The sequence below is a fragment of the Manis javanica genome, chromosome 7 (genome assembly GCF_040802235.1).
Source record: "Manis javanica isolate MJ-LG chromosome 7, MJ_LKY, whole genome shotgun sequence".
NCBI lineage: Eukaryota > Metazoa > Chordata > Mammalia > Pholidota > Manidae > Manis > Manis javanica.
In genome coordinates this window covers 8848140-8863875 of record NC_133162.1, presented here as the reverse complement: position 1 = coordinate 8863875, position 15736 = coordinate 8848140, and the positions used below count along the sequence as shown (strand labels likewise).

General features: G+C 35.5%; 1 protein-coding gene across 4 annotated transcripts in view; it reads left to right on the top strand.

Moving 5' to 3' along the window:
• Positions 1–15736, top strand: part of PLEKHA1 (pleckstrin homology domain containing A1) — a 65101-nt gene that overhangs the window by 23971 nt on the left and 25394 nt on the right. For all 4 annotated transcript variants that reach the window (XM_037011235.2, XM_037011234.2, XM_037011233.2 and 1 more), the window contains exons 3-5: positions 1800–1856; positions 4006–4051; positions 9051–9148. In XM_037011235.2, coding sequence (XP_036867130.1) covers positions 1800–1856; positions 4006–4051; positions 9051–9148 — 201 coding nt within the window. The remainder of the gene's footprint in view (positions 1–1799; positions 1857–4005; positions 4052–9050; positions 9149–15736) is intronic.

Sequence of the window (15736 nt, the reverse complement as noted above, 5' to 3'; positions counted from 1 at the left end):
AAGACCTGGTTGGCTTAATATGGTTTCTTCTGAATTTTATTTAAGACTCCTTGGTTGTTTTTCTGTCCTTATATAATATGTTCTCCTCAGAATTCTTCCTTTTTTCAATGCTTCCTTCTTAAACAGAGCTAAATGAAATAAGTACAAAATAGCATATGTTCATGTGCTGAAGGAAATAAACTTGGAGTTCATAGTTAGCAGAGGGAGTTAAATCTTCATGGAAGTGGTAACATTTAGAATTGACCTAAAAGGACAGATAAAATTCTCCCACAGGTGGAGAAGTGGGTATTCCAGTTCTTAAAGAATTGCATAGGCAAAGAAATCAAAGCAAGAAGGCCTGTGGCATATTTGAAAATAGCTCACTTTGGCTATAGTAGAGAGGGTATATGTTAAAGTTTGTGCTCAACTAGGTCTTCATTACACTAATGGTGTCATTAGTGCACTGGTTTTTCTATGAGTGTAGTCCAGAATATTAAATCTGTCTTTTTATTCAGTTCTTAATCATTTTCTCTCTTCATTCCAACTGGTAAGAATCTTTTATACTCTTGATTCTGTCAACCAGTGTATTAGCCATCAGTACCATTTTGTGTCACTTTTAAATGTATTAAGACTTAAATCTCATTATGAAAACTCTAGTAAAATGTCTTGCTAAGATTATATTAGGTTGAACCATGTGAAATTACCAGTATACTACCATTTTGATAAACTAAAAAATGACAATTTCATGATTCAGTCTAGTTGCTTATGTTACAGTGCTGTTACACAGTTATACTGATCACAATAACTCTGATAATGAAAGAAAATTATCTTTCATTATATGTGTGTAATGTTATGTATGTAAAAAAATGTAAAATTATATGTTAGCACATATATAGATGAGTTTTGGGCTCATCTATCCTTAGGGAGCCATTCTCCCTTTGTTTTGATTTCTTTACCACTAACCATTGGTTTGAAAATCCATTCTAGCCTATTACTAGTGATCAGTTTAGGATTTTCTGTGTTTTTTTGAGGACTTCGGTAATGGTGGAGAATTAAATAATTGAATAGCTGTATTAGATGAATTTCAAGAAATTTGAAAAAGTGTTTTGGTAAAATGAATGCAAATAGCTTATTTCCCTTTTTATCTTAAATGTCACATTGATTTGTTGTTTCTTGTTTATTGTCAAGAAATTTGACATCAAATTTTGAAATGTGTTTTTTCCTCATTGAACTTGGCAGCAATCGTACTGGTCCATAGAAACTAGGTATTTTGCATATCTTTTATCTCCCAGCTACTTACATTTCCCTGTACTTTGCCACTCTAATTTATGACCCTTTAAGTCATGCAGCCATGACATAGTTTCTCATAGCTCTTCCTCACACAAAGGCTTAGAGCTCTATTCAGTTAGTTAAAATAATATACTTATGGAGGACTTAGAAGAAAAATAGCACTTTTGAATGGAAGGGCAGCAGTGTTTGAAAAAAATCACCTTGATATTAGTTAGGAGATCTAGAAGACATTTTATCATTTCATTTCCTTATCCAAAATTAAAAAAAACAAAACAAAACCAAAAATCCTCTAAGCATAAATATATATAAGAACACAACCACTTCATGCATTATGGTGGAACAGAGTAGAGTTCAATTTTGTTAGCACATATAAACTTGATTTCAGACCTACTAAGTACTTGGGCTGAAAAAGTTGATTTGTAAAATGTGATATTAAAATATCTAATTTCTTAACTTTTTTTATTATGTATAGAACATTATAAAATAAATACATAGTATTGGATATTAATTATATATTAATTTGTTTCTAGAACCTTCCTTCTGGATCATCACGTGTTGGAGCCATTAAACTTACCTACATTTCAAAGGTAGTCTTTCTGTATTGTCTTACTTTCATGCATGACTTAAAATCCCTTAGAATGGGAGTGTGAGTAAAAGGAGCGATTTCCTTTCTACGTCATTTAGTGATGATGTTCAGATTCATATCATGCTGCAAACAGTAACTGGTCACTGTGTTTAGGAAGTTCTTTGATAGAACTAGGAAGAATAAGGAGTTAACAGGATGTGGCAAACTGCAGAAGTTAACTTTTATGATCAGGTATATGAACAATAGAAGAGAGAAATCAGTTAACAATTAGGTTCAATCTCCGGGAAATCTGGAGATTTTCTAAGTCTGTATTATGTTTTTTAAAACTGTTTCCACTTTTTAATTCCATTACTTATGACCTTTTGTTTCTTTGTTTTATTTTGAGGAAATTATGAGCCATCTTCATGATGAAAGAATGATCTGTCCCTCATTTCACTTTGTAGTAATTTCTGTTTTCTTATTTGTCAATTTTTCTGGAATTTTTGTAATACTATTTTTCTTTTCTTTTCAAAAACATAAATTTGATATTGTCAGGTAGTTTTGTTCCCTTATTTTCTTTTATTAGTGTTTGGGAAACTGGGATAGAGATGCTGAGTAGCAGCCCTATGGGTTTTTTGTATTTTATACAAGATAATAAGTTTGTTGATGGCTTAAGATATGAGATGTGAAAAGTAGCAGCACAGTATGATTCAGTAATATGCATACTGTTGTGCATGTGTCGGGATTTGTTAGCAAAGGTCTTCAGTATATCAGTTTACAAATGTGCCTCTATTTGAAGACATATTTTTATAAGTAAAATATTATCAGTATCACAGTAGAGCTATTTATTCTCATTGACAAAAAAATTACCGTTGGGCAATAAAGATTACATGTTTAAAGGGAAACATTTGACATTAAAGCCATATTATGTAAATTTACAAATATTGACAAATATTATGTAAGTATACCACAGGTGTTCCTATAAATTAAGACATTTAATAAATGCTTCAGGGTAGCTTGCAGGTTATAGTCTATAGAGCTTAGTGTCAAGAAGCATAATACATTTAATGTTTAGAGCCCTGATTTGCTTGATTGCCTGCAGTATACATGTACTATAATGTAAATATACTGCCAAGCATTTTTGACTTTCAGTGAAGTGATGTGGAAAGGCCTATTTTATTAGAATAGGCAGCTGAGAGAGAGATTGCCCATCTTTTCAATACAAGAGATTGCTTGTATCTTTTCAATTGCGTATTGCCTGGTCTTTTCAAAAATGGAGCTCTTTTTAAAAATTAAGTATTAATGAAGCAAGCAGGCACCATGGCCAGCTGCTTTCCCCTCCTCCATTGTGTTGTCCTGTTAACTTTCATCTGTCACATAGCTTACTGAAGTTTGAATTGTACAGTTTGTACTCTAGACATGCCACTTTTTTTCCAGAATTTATTCCTGGAACAAATTTCATTGTGACTCAGGCTGTGAATTTGTAGTTGGGATCAGTCAGGAACCCCAGACTTAGAATTTCTTTTGAAGGTGCAAAACAGATGCTACAATTTTAAGTTTTAACACTGGGTGACAGCATGGCAACAGACATGAATGGGCTTCCCAGAAAGCTACTTTATTTCAAGGGATAGTTGTAGCCAGGTGCAGTTAGTTGCTCCACCTTCTGAAAAGAACCATGTGCTGCATGTAGTGAAGTGACCCCATTAATTTTGGATTTTTGAACTTTACCTTACTAAAAAGACAATCTCTCCATTGTCCCCCTCTGTTTTCTTTTGCAGTTCACAGCTAACTTAGAAATAATGCAGTTTGGGAAGAAGTAATAGTTTCTGTATTCATTGATTGTACTTTGAAAATAATGTTTAAAAATATTTATATGTGTGACATAAAACTTAATGGTTTACTTTCAGTGTCTTCACATTTCCTTTGAAGAAAAAACAAGTTTGTTCAGAGACACACAGTATCATTCGTTCTGAACACTTTACAGTTGACATCCATGCCCTATATTTAATTTGCAGTTCTTTTTCAGTTTCCTTCAAAATTTAATTTTAAATCTATGTGCTGAATGTATACGGTTATTGGGAAATCGTACATGTGGAAGTTTACACCGTATTTAAGGTTGGTTATGGTAGCATATGAAGAAGTGAGTGACTCATTTCTCTCTTTCTTGTTAGGTCAGCGATGCAACTAAGCTAAGGCCAAAGGCTGAGTTCTGTTTTGGTAAGTAGCCATATTTTATGTGCTCGTTATTTTATGTTTGACTGATATACCATATTATAAAAGAAGAGTCACCAAAGCTACAGACAGAAACCTACAGTATGATTAATTATTCTAAGACACATTCCCTTGAAACCACCTCCCAGATGAAGAAATAAAACTTCCCCCTTTCCCTTAAAGCCTCTTTTCCATGTTCCATCCTGTCACGAGCTCCTCCATCTACCCATTTGAAATCATTATATAGGCATTTATTGTGATCACCTCCAGTGAGATTTCAGGTCATTTTTAACTTTCTTCCTTGTGTTATTCTATATTAAATACATAAATAATGGAAAGGATTTGTTTTTCAGCTTGTGGATAATGAGAAGTTTACAGTTGAGGGGCAGGGGTAATAGAAGATATCTGATTAACTTGTTCAGACATTTAGTGAATGTCTAGTTATGTGCACTGTGCTTGACACTGGGGCTATGAGAGTGATAACAAGCAATTGCTGCCCTTTCAAATCTCACAGACTGGCTTTCATATATGTCCAGTAAGAAAATAGGTTATGAGCAGGATGTAATATAGCTGTTCAGAGAATCCATCATGCTGTATTTGGGACCACTAAGACATTTTTTTAAAGTTAGGTGTTCATTACAAATCTATAATGTTGGTTACAAAATAGGAAAATGCCTCAGAGCCTTGTGAATGAAAGGCTGCTGGCGGCAAGTCAGGTAACAGAGAACTTTATATGTAGCTTTATATTTTATATTAATGATGCACATAATTCCCAACAAGTCTTTTTAATGTAAAATCTCAAACTTACAGTTTGAAGGAATAGTAATACACACTAATAGATTTGACATTCCGTTATTGGGGTATTTGGAATAGGTGAATAGGTGGGATCAAACAACTAATTAAAATTTGTAATTTATTGGTCTGCTAATAGTTTATTAGTTCTCTACTACTAGAGGGAATAGAGAAAAGATTCATAAAATGTTGCCTACAGAGAGGGAGGCACTGGCTTCTAAAACAGAACCACAACTTCGATTCAGAATGGCAACACAAAGCCTCTGTTTCTTCTCAGATTGCCTAAAAACAGTGAGAATACAAAAGACTCAAACCATTTTTGATGAAACTAGCAGACATCTGTCACTCACAGTATAAAGATGGGAAGTGGGTGGAGGAACGGTAAATACTTAGCAGGGTAGAAGAAGAGGCCAGTGAAAAGCTAGCCTTTTCAGTGTCTTGCCCCAACCCCAATTCTGGATAGACTTAGGTACTGGATACAGGCTTGGAAGCAACAATGAGAGGGGCCTGAAAACAGGGACTTTGATTGTCAAACAGCCTGTAGTCCCAGCTTCCATCTTGCTCAGTCAGACAGCTGACTTTCCCCCATCCCAGCAAGAAATACCATGTGTAGTATCTCCAGAAATAGGATCAGGGAGCCTCTGTGCTTGGGGACACTAGTCCTAGAGAAGGGGAGAGACGAGGCATGAAACTGAAAGTAGAGGGACTGAATGGAAGTCTGTGTACTGAATGCTACCCTTTCCTGTGTCCAGCCCCAGAGCACTGGGCAGCCAGGTGCAGGTGGTAAGACTGAACACCTAGAGAAGAGAACCATAAGCGTGGACATCTGGACATTAATGCCAAAGAACTTGCCATGCAGCTTAGTCCACCAGTCTGCAACCCTGCATATATTCAAGAGAGCTTCAGTTTTTAGGACCTTGTTTTTAAATATGAATAGGCAGCCCAGGATTGCATGACATTTGAAGAGAATTATCAAATAGGAAAAGGAATTGAGGCAATGCAAAACTCAGAAAAGGAATTGAGACAATGCAAAACTCAGAAGAAAAAGCTAAAGAAATCTAAAACTAGAACAAAGTTAGATAAGAAGAGAAATAAGAAAATTAGAGGCTCCATTAAGAAAGCCCAATGTCTGAATAATAGAGAAAGAGTGGATAGAGAAAGAATGGAGGGAATAGAGAAAATTGAAAAAAAAAATAATAGATGTCTCACCCATTCAATCTGTAACCATATTTGAACCATTACTAGTTGATTCTAGGTTGAGAGATGATTTTTGTTTGCTGTCATGCTAATGTTTTTTGTTCAGGTTTTATCTATTTGATATGTTCACTGTAGTGGTAAAGATTTGAACTGAAGTAAAGAAGTACTGTTAAGTGAAAAGGTAGTAAGAACACAAGTCTCTGGGATGTATTCCTTACACATGATAAATACATGTATTGCTTTAAAAGCTTGGCAACTTACAGGGTTTGTAGAGTTTTTTTTTACATTGAAGTTTTTTTCTTCCTTTCCCTGTCCACATCTCCCCCAACATTGCTAATATGCCACTTTTCAGCAATTTGCTTCACGTTTTCCACAATGCTTCCTTACTTAGAAATCTCCAGATGATGATGATGAAGAAGAAGAAGGTCTATTGTGTCCCAAGCACTGTGCTAGTTTCTTGACACACGTCACCTCCACATCTGAAGACTAGATGGGTGGTATTCCATTTCATAGATGAGGAAAACGGGGCTTAGAGACATTAAATACTTTTTATAAGATAATGTCGCTGTACATGCATGCACTAGTCAGGTCTGACCGACTCCGGGCTCTGATTTTTTTCCCTCTTGATCATTATCACTGTGCCTCTTCCTGCCATGTAGTAATACTTGAAAGCACATGAGTTTTTATTCAATCTGTAAGGTGTGCCGAGTCTTTTAGAGATATGTTTGCCTCCCTTCCTTTAAAGGAGGTCCTTATATAAATGATACTCATCCAAAAAATGTCTGTTTGAAGCACTTGCTTTGTAGTAGGATTAGTGTATTACTAAGGGCTTTTCAGACTCCTCAGTTGCTCTAGGCAGATGCCCAAAACAATGCTGAGGGGAAGAAGCCATCATGGGAAAAGATCAGCTTGAAAGCTAAGCTGGGAAAAGATTATGGAAGGCTGCTTTACTGATCGTTAGAAATTAAAAACAAAAGCTGTATACATATTGACATATACAGTATCCTAGTGAGTTACTAATTTATCTTAATTTATATTTGTGGCATTTATAATTTCTCCATTCTCTAGTAAGATATAAAAGAACTGATTCACAGTGTTTTAAAAATTACCTTAGTTTCCAGATTAGTTGTTTTATAGCATTTCACAATATATGATTTGACTTCCTTTGTAAGACCATCATCCCAACCCAGGAAGCTCTCTAGCTTAGTGTCTCTGTCTCATTTACAATTTAAAAATCTTGTGCATAGGAGAAATCATATCCCTGTTCCTTTAGTCATATTCAACTGAATGCAAATATATCATTGAAAAATTTTGATGGAGACTTTGGAAGTTATTTTTGTATTTCAAAAATTGCAACAGTGTAGTTACTCAGATGCATTAGCTCCTAGAATAATAATTTCTTAAAAATAAACACACATACAGTTAATAAATTTTAATTCAGGATTTGACTATGGCAGTTTGTAAATAACTATGCGCAGTGTGCTTTACTTTATACAAGCAGATCGTCACTAAAGGGGTGTATATAAACTAAATTGCATAAAAAGTTCTAAATGTACTAAGATTTTAAATATAAAGAAAACATGTAAGTGCTAGAAAAATATATTTTTATAATCTTGAATTGGGGAGATATTCTAAACGTGATAAGAAAGCTAGAGTTATTAAAGGCAAAGGGAAATGGATGGAGTATTTCCATTTGATAAAAGATACCATGAACAAAGTGAAAAGACAAATGACAGACTGGGAAAAGTACTTGAAATAAATCAGGATTAATATAAAAACTCTTACAAATCAATCAAAAATAAGTGAACAACTCAGGAGAAATATTGGTAAAGAAAATAAATTTAAAAACCCTACAAAACAAATACAGATGGCCATTAAACATATAAAACTAATTTTCTCAATCATCAAATAAATTCAAATTTAAATAAGGTATAGTTATTTATCAGTTAGGTCAAGGAATGATGTATCAGTCAGGGTCCTGAATGAGGAAAATATACCACATTAGGTATTTCAAACCCAGGGATTTGTTACAGGGAATTGATTACCGAAATATTGGAGGGCTGAAAGAGCACAAAGGGAATGCTGAAGTGACCCAGATGTTAGAAACTGCAGGAAGCAGCTGCCATCCCTAGGGGCCCTGGGGAGATGAAACAGGTAGTATTGCCAGAACACAAGGACTTTGAAGGAGGGGCCCACTGCCCAGGAATTAGTGAGGAGTCTGAGGGGACTGCAAGGCTGGCATAGAGAGTGACAGAGGAGCCTGGAGCAGTAGCTAGCGGTGTGCTGCGGCTAGAGGGAGGTGGGGAAGGCAGGAGTCTGCAGGCCTCCTCTCCCCACCTCCCACTCACCTTCCAATCTCCCGTTAGTACCTCCCCATAGCAGAACATGACCTGAGCTGGCAAGGAGGTTGAGGAAAATTTTCTCAGTCTTCAGCCTCAATGTCACAGAGCTTTGGGGCTGAAATAAGAGGTACATAACTACCTAGGTACTAATTATCAGTATTAGATGAAATATTTCTTTGCATACACTTGGTAGGAATGTAAATGGATTCATCCTCTTGGAAAGACAATTTGCCAGTATCTGTAGTAATTTTAAATGTGAATTCCCTTTGATCCAATAAGTCTATGTTAAGAAATTTTTCCTGTGGAAATGCTAGACCAAGTATAGAGAAATATATGTATGTGATGTTTCATTGGGATATTTGATAATAATTTCAAGAATTGGAAATACCCTATATGTCTATCGTTAGGAGATTGGCTAAATATGTCATGGTATTTCTTTTCTTTTTCCTTTTTTTTAAAATTTAACTTATATTTAAGGAAATACATGGTCATTAAAAAAGTTTTACTTACGTTATTGAGTGTTAAAAGCAGTGTTATATATGGTTTAACATTTTGTCAAATCCAAGAGAGTCACAATATTGAACCTGGCATGGTTTTTCAACTGCTGTAAACATTAATTTAGAGGTAACAAGTGCAAAATTTTGTGTGTTGTAGTTTATTTTTTCTTTCAACAGTTATGAATGCAGGGATGAGGAAATATTTCCTACAAGCTAATGATCAGCAGGACCTAGTAGAATGGGTAAATGTGTTGAACAAAGCTATAAAAATCACAGTAAGTATGTGTTTTTCTTTGTGAAAGTTTTTTAATGTCTGGAAGTTATCATTACATTTTGAAAATATGCCTGCTGAATGTCCCCAGCTTACCAACAGGTTGCATACTCAAAGTTAACTTTGTGTTAACACAGCTGTTTATAATACGAATGTATTTTCTTATTTATATGTCTAACAGCCCTTAAAATCAGCCCATAAATACCTTTTTAACCCATTGTTTACCTAATAATGGTACATATTACTGTTAATTGTAACCATGCTTATAATAATGTTTCTAGGAGAAAGTGCATGTAGAGTTCTACCTTGAGAATATGTTTTTCCTTCAGGGGGAGAGGAAGAGGCTTTCTGCTGCCCACCTGTAATGCAGTAGGCACCCACTTCTTCCAAGCTGGAAATGGCACTGGTGTTAGGTAGGGTAGGATTTGAAGACAGGGGCAGAAAGGGGTGGTGAAGGGCTTAGAAATGACATACAGAGGAGGGACTGGATCTGAAGAGCTGTGGCCGCCGGAGGGTCCTGCCCTTGTGGCGTATGTATCAGGCTGTCAGCCTTATGCCTGTCCTGCTTTTTTGCCTTGAGTTCTTGCCACCTTGCCCTCCTCTTCTATGCTGTGATGTCCTGCTTCCAATCTGGACTTTTCTTTTTGGCTTTCTGATGAACATTAATAAGTGTTTATTATTTGCAGTATGCCAGGCCTTGTGCTGAAGGTTTTACCTGAATTATCTGGAAAAGTGAGGCTTAGAAGGATTGAGTAACTTTTATAGGTTTCATAGTTCGTGAACTATGCTGTGAGCCAAATCAGATGGTTTGACCCTGGAGCCTAACTCAAGCTTCCTGAAAAAAAAAAGAGCCCTTTCCTTATTACTCTTTTTTTCCTAAAGCCAAAAGCAAACTCTTCCCCTCTAGGAAGTGTTTATTCCTGGTGATGATAAGCAAGTAAACAGATGGTTACCTGATTATACCTCTCCTTACCTTTTTTTTTTAATTGGGAGGTATTTTAATGCAGGTTATTCAGTAGCTGAAAGAACAACAAAACAAGAAAACCACTAAGTGTAGAAAAAAATTAATCAATTTGATTAGCAAATTTGACCCAATTGAAATATTGAATATTAGCAAATGTGACCCAATTGGAAGACTACCCCTGATACCTAAAGAATACAGAGTTTCAAAAACACATAGAATATCCTAGAAAATGACTAAACAGAATAATTTATAACATGTCCTCCTGGCATTTTCTATTAAAGTTGAAGAAACATACCTTACTTTATAAACATGCACTACAAGGTATATACAAAATTTTCATAGCAGCAATATTCATAATGACCAAGAACTGCAAAGAAAACCCAATGGCAGAAGAATGGATATTTAATGAACAGCATATATAACAGTTTCCTTTATTAAAGTCAATGGTAGACACATATTTGGATTATACTTATACACTCCTACAATTTTTAAATTTAGATTGATTTTTTCTAATTCTCCAAATTTGGACTTCAATCACTTTGGCCATATTAATTCTCATTCTCTGTAATACTGTACCATCATTTAATCTGTTAGGAATTTTGGAATCTTATTTCTAAAGTTAGGTTATGAAATTTGTGTTTAGGTGAATAAAAATACTGAAATTGCATAATTACATAATCATCCATTGAAAGTTAAATATTTTAACTTATCTTGAGATCCACAAATTAGCATGTATATTTTGCACTGTATTCCATGCCATAATGCAATTGAGAAATAGCTCATATATTCCTGAGAGGTGGAAATCACATTTGTCTTATAAACTGCAATTAGAAGGGAGTTTTGAAATGCACATTATTCCAATTTCAATTTGTGTATGTGTTTTCAAATAGTTGTTTTTGAGATTTTGTGAATGAATGGATGAACCAGGGAAAATATTTTGTGGTGACTACTAAATAGTACTCTCCTTCTTGGTACACTTTATTAAAAAAATAAAAAAGAGAACTAAAATTATAATATCACCAATAAAGACTAAGTTACCAAATTCATCTGCTAACTGAATCCCTACAATTAGACAAAACTACCTAACTTCACTGACAACTTTTTTTGTTTTTACTATCTTAATGTTTATTTGTTATTATTGTTGTTTAGGATGCTGTAACTTAATGATTTAGAACAAGATGCTTCTTTTTTTTTTGAGAGGCCATCTCTCATATTTATTGATCATATGGTTGTTAACAACAATAAAATTCTGTATAGGGGACTCAATGCACAATTCATTAATCAACCCCAAGCCTAATTCTCAACAGTCTCCAATCTTCTGAAGCATAACGAACAAGTTTTTACATGGTGAACAAGTTCTTACATAATGAATAAGTTCTTACATGGTGAACAGTGCAGGGCAGTCATCACAGAAACTTTCGGTTTTGATCACGCATGAACTATAAACAGTCAGGTCAATTATGATTATTCGTTTGATTTTTATACTTGATTTATATGTGAATCCCACATTTCTCCCTTATTATTATTATTATTATTATTATTATTATTATTATTATTATTATTTTTAATAAAATGCTGAAGTGGTAGGTAGATGCAAGATAAAGGTAGAAAACATAGTTTAGTGCTGTAAGAGAGCAATTGTAGATGATCAGGTGTGTGCCTGTAGACTATGTCTTAATCCAAGCTAGACAAGGGCAACAAAACATCCACGGATGCAGAAGATTTCTCTCAAAACAGGAGGGGTGAAAGTTCTAAGCCTTACCTCTGTTGATCCCCAATTTCTCACCTGATAGCCCCCCTGCAACTGTGCCTGTCTTAGGTTGTTCCTCCCTTGAGGAATCTTACCCGTCTCTAGCTAACTAGTCATCTTCCGGGGCCATACAAGGAAATATAAAGTTGGCAAGTGAGAGAGAAGCCATATTATTTGAAAAGGTTAGCTTTTTACTTCATTGCAGATTTATGCCCTGTGGCTTCTATGCCCAGCATTTGTCTTGAGGTATCTTTACCACTTGGAAGAATAATGATACTTGGTAATTTCGATATGAGGCATGAATTCTACTTAAGGGTTGTAATTATGAAGGAAGAAGAGAAGCTATAGAAGTAGCAGACGGAAGAAAACATGGGAAGATTGATTATTTCTTTGACATATCTTCTTGTAGTGTAACATAAGCGTCTATAGGTTTTAAATTACTAATTAAAGTGCGTGCACACATTAACATAATAGGAATACAGCTACATAACCAAAGCAGACCTACAATTACCAGCCATATCCAGTGAAACCAAGAAAACCAGTTAGGCACCCTAGGCATTTGTGAAAAATTATCAGTGATATGATGGATATTGTCTAACTGAATTTGAATATTTTGAGAAAAATCAGACAAATTAAAACAACACATTCCTGGGAACTGTTCACATCCCATATGTTCCTTTAACAGTAGATAGTCTATAGTCGCAAGATTTTGGAGCACTGCAACTTGCACTTCTCCTAATTCTTGGTTGAGTTCCGACAGTATAGATCCAGTCAAATTTGTTGTTTTACTGTATGCACAGGCCAGCTTAGATATCTCCTTCTTCATTCCATTGGCAAGTCCAGGATCTTTGTTGAAGTTTTTTGATGATCATCTTCTGGAATGACTCTTCCAGAGAATGTTGATGTTGGAAGTTCTTCGTCATATCGTATCTTAATTCGTTTTCTGGGTAGCCAAATTAGGCTTTGATCCTCTGTATAAACACAAACAAACCCTTTGCCCACACTTTGATATGCCCTTTATACCATTGTGAAGAACTTACTGGAGATCATCACACAGGAACTGCTTTTTTTTTTTTAAGACAAAGGAATATTATCAGAAAAATGTACTTCCATAGCTGTTCATCTGACACCCTTTAAATGATCAAAATTAAGGATATTTAAAGCATGCATTAATCGGTGATTTGCAGTTTTATCCTATCAGGGAGAAATCACCCTTTTCTTTTTCTTTTTTTTTTGTTATCATTAATCTACAATTATATGAAGAACATTATGTTTACTAGGCTCTCTCCACCCCAAGCGCCCCCCAAAAACCCCACTACAGTCACTGTCCATCAGCACAGCAAGATGCTGCAGAATCATCACCTGTCTTCTCCATGTTGCAAAGCCCTCCCCTTTCCCCCACCCCCCACATTATACATGCCAATCATAATACCCCGTTTCTTCTTCCCCACCCTTATCCCTCCCCATCCTCCCGTTCTCCCCAGTCTCTTTCCCTTTGGTAACTGTTAGTCCATTCTTAGGTTCTGTGATTCTGCTGCTGTTTTGTTCCTTCAGTTTTTCTTTTGTTCTTATACTCCACAGATGAGTGAAATCATTTGGTATTTGTCTTTCTCCGTTTGCCTTACTTCACTGAGCATAATACGCTCTAGCTCCATCCATGTTGTTGCAAATGGTAGGATTTGTTTTCTTCTTATGGCTGAGTAGTATTCCATTGTGTATATGTACCACATCTTCTTTATCCATTCATCTACTGATGAACACTTAGGTTGCTTCCATTTCTTGGCTATTGTAAATAGTGCTGCGATAAACATAGGGGTGTATCTGTCTTCTTCAAACTGGAGTGCTGCATTCTTGGGGTAAATTCCTAGAAGTGGAATTCCTGGGTCAAATGGTAAGTCTATTTTGTGCATTTTGAGGAACCTCCATATTGCTTTCCACAATGGTTGAACTAATTTACATTTCCACCAGCAGTGTAGGAGGGTTCCCCTTTCTCCACAACCTCGCCAACATTTGTTGTTGTTTGTCTTTTGGATGGTGGTGATCCTTACTGGTGTGAGGTGATATCTCATTGTGGTTTTAATTTGCATTTCTCTGATAACTAGCGATGTGGAGCATCTTTTCATGTGTCTGTTGCCCATCTGAATTTCTTCTTTGGAGAACTGTCTGTTCAGCTCCTCTGCTCATTTTTTAATTGGATTATTTGCATTTTGTTCATTGAGGTGAGTGAGCTCTTTATATATTTTAGATGTCAAGCCTTTTTCGGATCTGTCATTTACAAATATATTCTCCCATACTGTAGGGTACCTTTTTGTTCTATTGATGGTGTATTTTCCTGTACAGAAGCTTTTCAGCTTAATATAGTCCCACATGTTCATTTTTGCTGTTGTTTTCCTTGCCCGGGGAGATATTTTCAAGAAGAGGTCACTCATGTTTATGTCTAAGAGGTTTTTGCCTATGTTTTTTTCTAAGAGTTTTATGGTTTCATGACTTACATTCAGGTCTTTGATCCATTTTGAATTTAGTTTTGTGTATGGGGTTAGACAATGGTCCAGTTTCATTCTCCTACATTAGCTGTCCAGTTTTGCCAGCATCATCTGTTGAAGAGACTTGTCATTTTGCCATTGTATGTCCATGGCTCCTTTATCAAATATTAATTGACCATATATGTTTGGGTTAATGTCTGGAGTCTCTAATCTGTTCCACTGGTCTGTGGCTCTGTTCTTGTGCCAGTACAAAATTGTCTTGATTACTATGGCTTTGTAGTAGAGCTTGAAGTTGGGGAGTGAGGTCCACCCTACTTTATTCTTCTTTCTCAGGATTGCTTTGGCTATTTGGGGTCTTTGGTGTTTCCATATGAATTTTTGAACTGTTTCTTCCAGTTCGTTGAAGAATGTTGCTGGTAATTTGATAGGGATTGCATCAAATCTGTATATTGCTTTGGGCAGGATGGCCATTTTGACGATATTAATTCTTCCTAGCCACGAGCATGGGATGAGTTTCCATTTGTTAGTGTCCCCTTTAATTTCTCTTAAGAGTGACTTGAAGTTTTCAGGGTAAAGGTCTTTCACTTCTTTGGTTAGGTTTATTCGTAGGTATTTTATTCTTTTTGATGCAATTGTGAATGGAGTTGTTTTCCTGATTTCTCTTTCTATTGGTCCATTGTTAGTGTATAGGAAAGCCACAGATTTCTGTGTTAATTTTGTATCCTGCAACTTTGCTGTATTCCAATATCAGTTCTAGTAGTTTTAGAGTGGAGTCTTGAGGGTTTTTTATGTACAATATCATGTCATCTGCAAATAGTGACAGTTTAACTTCTTCTTTACCAATCTAGATTCCTTGTATTTCTTTGTTTTGTCTGATTGCCGTGGCTAGGACCTCCAGTACTATGTTAAATAACAGTGGGGCGAGTGGGTATCCCTGTCTTGTTCCCGATCTCAGAGGAAAAGCTTTCAGCTTCTCGCTGTTCAGTATAATGGTGGCTATGGGTTTATCATATATGGCCTTTATTATGTTGAGGTACTTGCCCTCTATTCCCATTTTGCTGAGAGTTTTTATCATGAATGGATGTTGAATTTTGTCAAATGCTTTTTCAGCATCTATGGAGATGATTGTGTGTTTTTATCTCTATTTTAATTTGTTCTTTGATCCATTGATTATTTAGGAGCATGTTGTTAAGCCTCTATGTGTTTGTGAGCCTTTTTGTTTTCTTTGTAGAATTTATTTCTAGTTTTATACCTTTGTGGTCTGAAAAGTTGGTTGGTAGAATTTCAATATTTTGGAATTTACTGAGGCTCTTTTTGTGGGCTAGTATGTGGTCTATTCTTGAGAATGTTCCATGTGCACTTGAGAAGAATGTATATCCTGTTGCTTTTGGATGC